This window comes from Crocodylus porosus, unplaced genomic scaffold (assembly GCF_001723895.1).
Source record: "Crocodylus porosus isolate Cpor-Errol unplaced genomic scaffold, CroPor_comp1, whole genome shotgun sequence".
Lineage (NCBI taxonomy): Eukaryota > Metazoa > Chordata > Crocodylia > Crocodylidae > Crocodylus > Crocodylus porosus.
In genome coordinates, this window is record NW_017728948.1 from 43990019 (window position 1) to 43998864 (window position 8846).

General features: G+C 42.3%; 1 protein-coding gene across 1 annotated transcript in view; it reads left to right on the forward strand.

Annotated features, from left to right (window-relative positions):
• The window catches only part of PGM2 (phosphoglucomutase 2), a 34732-nt gene that overhangs the window by 2308 nt on the left and 23578 nt on the right, over positions 1-8846 (forward strand). The window contains exon 2 of the mRNA XM_019553004.1: positions 8042-8209. Coding sequence (XP_019408549.1) covers positions 8042-8209 — 168 coding nt within the window. The remainder of the gene's footprint in view (positions 1-8041; positions 8210-8846) is intronic.

The following is an 8846-nucleotide window of genomic DNA, read 5'->3' on the forward strand; positions in this document are numbered from 1 at the left end:
GTTTCAGGCTGGACATAAGGAAGAATTTCTTTACTGTCCGAGCCCCCAAGGTCTGGAACAGTCTGCCAGTGGAGGTGGTTCAAGCACCTACTCTGAACGCCTTCAAGAGCAAATTGGATGCTTATCTTGCTGGGATCCTATGAGCCCAGCTGACTTCCTGCCCTTTGGGCAGGGGGCTGGACACAATCTTCCTAGGTCCCTTCCAGCCCTAATGTCTATGAAATCTGTGTCCAGGAGTGTCCCCTGGTGGCACAGAGATGTGTTCTGGGGTGGCCCAAGAAGGATTTGTAGCCCAAAATCCAGTTCATTATTCTGGTCCAGATACTTAGCACAGCGTCTGGAAGGTGGTGTCATTTGGCAGCCTGGCACAGCCAAACAGTACTCTGGGCCGGGCAAGTCTTTGGTCATAGATGTCCAGGACAGTGCCCCAGGGCCAGAGAGGGATGGCATGGGGTGGCCCAGGAAGGATTTCTGGGTATAATCCCAGTACAAAATCCAGTTCATTATTCAGTTCCAATTATGTAGCACAGTGTCTGGGGGGTGGAGTCAGTTGGTAACCTGGCGCAGCCAAACCATGTTTTGGGCTGAGCAAGTCTCTGGTGAAAGATGTCCAGGAGATTCCCCTGGTGGCACATAGGTGTGGTCTGGGGTGGCCAAGAAGGATTTCTGGGTATTATCCCAGTCCAAAATCCAGTTCCTTATTTGGTTCCATATACTTAACACAGGGTCGGGGGGTGGGGTCTCAGCTGGCAACCTGGTGTGGCTAAACCACATTTTGGGCTGAGCAAGTCTTTGATCAGAGATCTCCAGAGGAGTCCCCTGGTGCTGCAGAGGCATGGCATCAGGTGGCCTAATAAGGGTTTGTGGCTATAATCCCACCCCAAATTCCAGTTCCTTATTCAGATCCATATACTTAGCACAGTGGCTGGAGTGCTCTCTTTTGGCAGCCTGGTATGACCAAACTGTGCTTTGGGCCAGGCAAGTCTGTTGTTAGAAATGTCCAGGAGTTTCCCCTGGTGGCACAGAGACATGTTCTGGGGTGGCCTAAGAAGGATTTCTGGGTATAATCCCAGCCCCAAATTCCCATGTATTTAGCACAGTGGCTGGTGTGCTGGCTGTTGTCAGCCTGGCACACCCAAACTGTGCTTTGGGCCAGGTAAATCCCTGGTCAGAGATATCCAGGACAGTCCCCCAGGGCCACAGAGTCATGTTCTGGGGTGGCCAAAGAAGGATTTCTGTGTATAATCCCAGCCCAAATTCCAGTTCCTTATTCGGATCCATATATTCAGCACAGCAGCAAGGGTTGTGTCAGTTGGCAGCCTGGCACAGCCAAACCATACTTTGGATCAGGCAAGTCTGTGGTGAGATGCGTCCAGTAGAGTCCCGCAGTGGCACAGAGGTACGCTGTGGAGTGGCCAAAGCAGAATTTATAGCCATAATCCCAGCCCGAAAGCCAGTTCCTTATTCAAGCCATTATGCTTATTATAGTGGGCATGGGGCTGTTAGTTGGCAGCCTGGCACAGCCAAACTGTGCTTTGGGCTGGGTGGGACTGTGTTCAGGGTTCTTTGGGACAGTCCCCGTGTAGCATCAACAGGAAATTTGGGGTGGCCCAAGAAATATTTTGCCCCATAATCCCATCCTAATCTGACCTTCATTTAGGGCTTTGTACTTGATGTGGGATATTATTTTACATGTTAATTAGTACATATGCATAGCTAATGAAATTCTCTTTCTTTAGAATTCATTAATAACAAGTTTGTATTGAGTCTAGAGTAGCTTTGAAAAAGGAACCAGAAATAAGGAACCAGGAGTAAACTGCCAACTTCGGCCTCGTGATGCTGCACACCTCCCTGCTTGGGCAGTGCTCTCAGGCCAAGCCGCTGGCCTTGCCCGACTCCCTCCCTTACCATGGGGACCTCAGTCTTTCCCCCACACAGATTTACCTGCAGGCAGGTGGGGGAGCTGCTGGCCCTGTGCGTGTGTGTATACTCATGCACATGATACCCCGTGCGTCCCGCTCCCCACAGCTCTAAGCAGCCACTTGGAGGCCTGCAATCTGCCAGCCTGCAAGCGGAAACCTGCTGTTTCCCACCTTTCCCCTCCTTCAAAGGAAAAAATCCATGCTTTTCCACTGCAATGGAAAACCTGGATCCCTGCACTTGATCCTGGAATCATAGTTTGTTGAGGGGAATCTGGGACAAATGCTGTTCCAGGGTCATTCAGCCTGGGACCAGGACTTGACCTTTACAGTTTGGGACTGTCCCTCCCAATTAAGGATGGGTGATTTCATTCTCTTGTATGCACACATGCATGGACATCTACCTAGCTAGCTATGTAGTTAGGCTTGGCAAGATTTGATTTTTATTGATAAATATTGATTAAATGCAGATTTTAGCTCATACTCTCAGAGCATCAGGAGTATATTTACATGGGGAACAACTGAAATTTATAGAAGGGGGACTGTAGCAGGGAATCCTTACCTCTGTAACTAGACAGTGGAAAGAGAGGGAGAGAAAGAGGGCAAAGGAGTTAAAGAGGAGAACAATAGGTGGCCTAATGACTTGTCAGTTAGGCAGTTAGCTGTTCCTTCTGCCTAATGACTCATCAATTAAGCAATTAGCTGCTCCTGTAGGAAGTGGCTTGCTTAAACAAACTCCTTCTCCAAAAGGGATGGTTATTCAAGGCTCCAGCCTTGTGCCATTGAACACCTTCAAGAGCAAATTGAATGCTTATCTTGCTGGGATCCTATGACCCCAGCTGACTTCCTGCACTTTGGGCGGGCAGCTGGACTGGATGATCTTCCGAGGTCCCTTCCAGCCCTGATGTCTATGAAATCTATGACAGCAGAGTCTTGCCTGGGCCCTAAGAACTGCAGGTGGGGGGAGGGGGCGGGATAGGCAGCCTCTCCGGGGTTTCTACAGCTCTGGGAGTGATGCTGCTCACCTTTTTTGGTAAGTTGTCTATCTCCTGCACCTCTAATTTTTGGGGTTCTGAAAATTTAAATTGATAAAAATCAAAATAAATGGTTAAAAATAACACCTATTTTTATTGTCAAAGTTATAAAAAAAATTATCCAATTCTGACAAGCCTAGAAAGAGAGAGAGTGTGCCGGGGGGTGGGGAGGGTGCACACGTGTGCAAACGCACATGTACGCATGTACATGTGTAGCTACCTAGCTAGTTATATAATGTATGTGCATGTGGACACATCTGCCTAGCTTGCTATATTGTCTATGTGTGCGCATATATCTGTCCATCTGTGTGTGTGCATATATATATATATATATATATCTGCTAATAAGAATTTTGCTCACTCTGTCATTACTTAAAGTAATCAAGACATGTCTGCCTTCTATTTAGCTTGCCAAAAAGGTTGTGCTTTATTTTTCTCACTTTAAAGGGTTTTTTCCAGTCCCTCAAGTATTTGTTGGCTCTCTTCTACAGCCTTTCCAATTTTTCAGCTTCCTATTTAAAATGTGGACACCGAAGCTGTACACAGTATTCCAGTATCAGTCTCACCACTGTTATGTGCAAAAGTAAAATTGTCTCTTATTCCATTTTATGGCTACTGTACTTGCTATATATCTAAAATGGCATGAGCTCTTTTTGCCACAGTATTTCACTGGAAACTTGTGTGGAGTTCTTTGAACACTATGTCTTCTAAATCTCTCTTGGTGTTGCTACTTTGCTTACTGTGTTTGTATGATGTATTCCTAGATTCATAACCTTGCATTTGGGTGCAGTAGGAAGCATTTTTATATAAATGAACCTGGTTCACCAAACAGCATGGGTTGCCCTGTGCGATTACCCTGTCCTCTTCACTGCTTACTATCCTCCAGTCATTCATTAATATTATCAGCAGTGGTTTTATATTCAGTTACAGAAGATCAGTGAAAATGAGGATTCCCCATTGAGGACTACTACTACTTGATCTATCAGATACCAATTCTTAGTATGTACTTTACTAGTATTTTTAGTGTAGTTTTTTAAATGAAAAAGTCATATTATACTCAGATGAACAACAGACTCGATGCAAGATTTACTGCATCAAGGTTTACTGATAAAGTAACTGCAGTCACTTACTTTATCAGTAAACAAGGTTTACTGATTAAAGTAACTGCAATCTCTTCAAAAAATTAAATCAAATTTGAAAGCACCTAATTATCATGAAATCTACATACTATAAAACTAATATTAATTACTCCTCTATCTTCTGCTTCTTTCAGTAGATTAATCCCATATCAGCTTTTCAATTGTTTTATGCCAGGTAGTAAGCTAAAACAAGGCTGTCCAAATTCTAAGTGGTCAGGGGGCTACACACCTCATGGGCCCCACAGCAGCAGCTGCATCAAGGCAAGCTATGGGCTACATTTGGCGTGGATACTTTCCTGCTACACCACATGGGTGCCCTCCCTTGAGTGCACTTGCATCTCCTGTCTTTCTGTGCTCTACCACGTGCCCATGCAAGCACCCTCCCACTGTGCTGCACTGTGTACCTGTGCAAGCAGCACTCTTCCCCATCCCCAGCTATGGCACACAACACCTGTGCAGGCACTCCTCCTACCACTGCAGCGCAGCACGGGCCTCACCCTCAGCCCACTTGTTGCACGAGCCCACCCCCTGGGCTGGGGGCAGGAAATGGAAGCTGGAGGAAGGAGGGGGACCCCAAGACTCCAGTTGCTCTTGCAGTGGGTGTTGGGGAAGGGGTGACCAAGTAAGATTCTGGGGGCCTCAACTCAACCCTCTGTGGTCTGCATGTCGCTGGTGGGCTGCCAGTTAGCTAGCCCTGAACTGAAAAATACTGTTTAAAATCTAAAACTCCTTGCAGTACTTTTTCTGACGATGTAATAATTGTATCATAACTGATCACGTCTTTATATCAGAGTATGTCAAACATTGCAGACATTCTTGATTAACATGCTATTTGACCATTGCCATGTTAGAAAAGGAGGATGAGCCATGAGACATTAGTTTCTAATTTATTGAGCTTGAAAAAATTGTTATTGAGCAACTGCAGTCTGAACCAATATAACCCTCATGCACTTTCTGTGATCCAAAGAAAACACTGCTTGGGTTTGAAGGGGGTTGGTTTAATATCAATAGAAGGTTACAAAATCCAAAATAAAGTTAACTTTGATTGCTGATAAGCTGCATATCACAATTATTACAAAACCTGCAAATGCTTATGCACACAAATACTTGTATTGGAACTAGTCACGTAAATCATAGTTTGCTAGTAGATTCTGAGGGTACTCTTTGAATACATGCACCACAAAAACATGTGTTCTCAAAGCGTCTTTCTACTCTCAGATATACACTTGGGGGTAAACTTCTGTTTATATTTAAACAGAATGGGGTATGGCTGACTGGTCTTTCTGGACTTCAGAACTCAATGGGGAGCTTTGTACCCAGAAAATGTCTGCTTACAGTAGGTTAGTCTGATAGTTAGAAATTGTATGTTATGAGAGATTATTTTAAGCAAATTGTATTAAAGGCTATTTTGAACAAAAGATAAAAAAAATAGTCACTGAATGCAGATACACACAGGTTTGGACTCTTGGATGGAACCCAGATAACATTTGGACGACTGATATTGGTGGGAGGAGGGAATATGTTGATTAGTTCTGACAGGAGAGGAGAAGGATGGACTGGAGAAGAAAAGAGAAACTGTTTCAGATTAGATCAAGTTTTTTTCTGGTTTAAGGTAGAAGGAAGTAACTGATATAATACAGCATATTTTTTTTAATGTTTATTTTGGTTAAAATAAAAGGCTAGTGTTCTAGCTTCTTGTTTGGAGAGTTGTGCAGTGCCCATGAAATACAAAAGCAGCAGCAGCTTGGATCACTCAGTATTCACCCAGGCAGGTATCTGGAAAGAAGATCACAAATGCAAAAAGTTCTGTGTAAGTCAGGGGAAACACTGACATTGAATAGAATGTATACCACAAAGAGGCAGATCATGACAATGATGTTGAAGGCCCAAATTTATTTAACATTGCATTACTTTTTGCAATATTTTGAGTACTTAACTGCACTCCTTTTGATTTTTTTTTTAATGAAAGCTACATGACTAAGAGTTAACAAAAGCTTTGATAATTTATCAGGAAGATTCTCTGAAGTTCTCGTGACATGAATTTATAAGACTGAAAAAAGCCATTGAATGGTTGGGCAGATGGCATATTATCAACATAATGCACATGGTAGAATTTTGAAAAGGAAATGGAAAATTAAATTTGAATGATGTAAATTAACAGTGATCGTGCAACTTAACAATTAGCCCTACCAGAGGTGCTGGGTGTGTGGGGGCCCAAGGACCCTGTCCTTCCTTGGGAAGAGGGCTGTCACCTGAAATGTGTAAAACTTTCCACCTTTCCATCATATTACTCCCCCCACCCCCAGCAAAAATAAATGTTGGCACCTATGAGCCCTGCATAAATGAAAAGAATTCAGTTAAGGTTGCAAAAAAGTGTTGAGTTTTGGGTTTTTCTGTAATTTCCTGGCAGAAATGGGCTTAGTTCGTGGTTACATAGTCAGTGGACAGAATTTAGAAACTTTGGATTAAAAAAACAACCTGTGGGCAGTCAGAGAATTTGGATTATGCCATGTTAAACACACGCAACTCTTCCCAATGTTGTTTTGTACTAGATAGAGGATTTGCACAAATAATATGCTTTCTGTCATAGAGGTGCTGTTAGTTAGAAACAAAAGATTCCATAGTCTTTCATCATTTTTAAACAATAGTAGTTGATTGCATTCTTTAATATGGATGATAAGAAACAGCATGATAAATTTCCACAGATAATGAAAATAGTCTGACTTTTTAAAGAAACAAATGTTTGTGATCCTAACAGAAAGGAATCTTCTTTGTCCTTTCTGTGCTTTTCTTTGTGACCCAAATGCAATACTACTTACTGCTAAATAGCTATTAACCACTGAAGAAAACAGAACAGTGGCAGTGTCTTGGGCCATTTTATTTTAACTTAATCTAACACAGTATCATAGGATAGTAGTTGGAAGGGATCTCAAGAGGTCATTTTTGAGGCTCCTGCTCAAGGCTACATGCTCAAGGCAGGATTATTCCCATCTAAACCATCCTAGACAAGTCTATGTCTAACCTGCTCTTAAAAACTTCCAAAGATAGAGATTTCACAAACTTTTGGAGTTGAGGGAATTATCATTAGCATAGAAACTTTTTGAAGACCATATTCTGATTAAAGTGGAGCTTGAAAATTTAGTGGTTTAATATAGAGGAGGCCTTTGCAATGCATAGAGAAAGATGTTTACTATTTTGTTCAGTATATAACACTCCAAGAAAAAGGAGAAATGCTTTGAAGGGAGTGAGCTCAAAAGGGAATGAGAGGCGGGAAGAAAACAACTGCTTTAGGAACAGAACCCTATCTATAATTGCCAGTGAGACTCAGGAGCGGAGAGGGGCCACAACATAGCAGGGGAGCATCCTGGTGCATGGTGCAGTGGGGGAAGTACCCGGTATGGAGAGTAGCGGGAGCTTCTGAGCACAGGGTACATCAGCCCGTGGATCTGGTGTATGCAATCCCATGCCACTTAGAAGCTGGGCAGCTGTGAGTTAGTGTATAGGGTGCCATTCTGCCCTGCCTTAAATTTTTGGTTAGGGATGCTTTTTTCTTTAAAACTTCACATTTTATAAACTAATGATTAATGAATATTTCATATATATGTTATATAAATTCTAATTCTATAAACTTGTTCTAATTGCATTATTCTAGTGACCAGAAAAATCTTACTTAAGTTCAAATGTTGATCTATCAAGCTTTGAAAAACTAGCCAAGACTTCTGCGATTTTAATGTTGGGTTCAAGTAATAGACTGACATTCCAAAACTGTGGTATGTAAGCCTGTGGCAGGTGGTATAGGGGATTATAGTATAGAATTGAAAATAATCTTTTATAATTATGCTGTTTTTAGAATGATGAGAGTATTTAAAATTCTTTAGAGTTTTAGATGTGGCTAAAAATATAATCGGTTTTTCTAGAACAACAGTATATTGACTTTTTTTTTTTGCAGAATCCTAAAACCTCTGAAATAGTGAAGCACATGCTTGATGAAGAAAATGCAGATGAATTACAAACACGTTTTGGTTCACGGATGGAGTTTGGGACAGCAGGCCTCAGAGCAGCCATGGGGGCAGGAATTTCTCAAATGAATGACTTGACTATTATCCAGACAACTCAGGTACTCGTTTCATTTTGTTTCTCTATTACTTGATTTTTACTGATTTCAAAAAGCACAAAAATCTAATGAATGAACAAATAACTGGATGCTTTAAGCTGTAAAAAGCCTGAATGGTGACATTCAAAAAGCACACAGTTTTTTTTTTAAGCCAGTGACATGCAAGGGAGTGATGTTGTTGCTGCTATATCTGGCTAGTTCTGACTTCTGAGATGCCCATATACAACTAGAGACAGCTTTTAGCGCAAGTTTAGGTAGGGGTTGAGGTAGTGCCTTTGGAGCTGTAATGAAACATTTTAACTGGATGCTTAGCCACTTAACAATGCTGAATGAAAATAAAGCCATGCCCTGTAGTGCTGAAGTTCTTTCTTTATTTTGAAGCTGAGAAACAAAAACTGAATGTGGTGATTTGTGATTACCAGGGATCCTGGTTTTCTTTGATTAAAAACTGCAAATTCTCTGATTGATTAAAAACCCAAAAGCTGTGATAAAAAATAAAGGCCCCCCACAGTGCCCTCCCAGCGCTACTGGTGCCCCGCATTCCCCCCCACAGTCTCAACAGCCCTTCTGATGCGCCTCGCAACAGACACACAAGCACAGACGTGCAGACACAGATACTGACATGCACCACAGCAGGTAA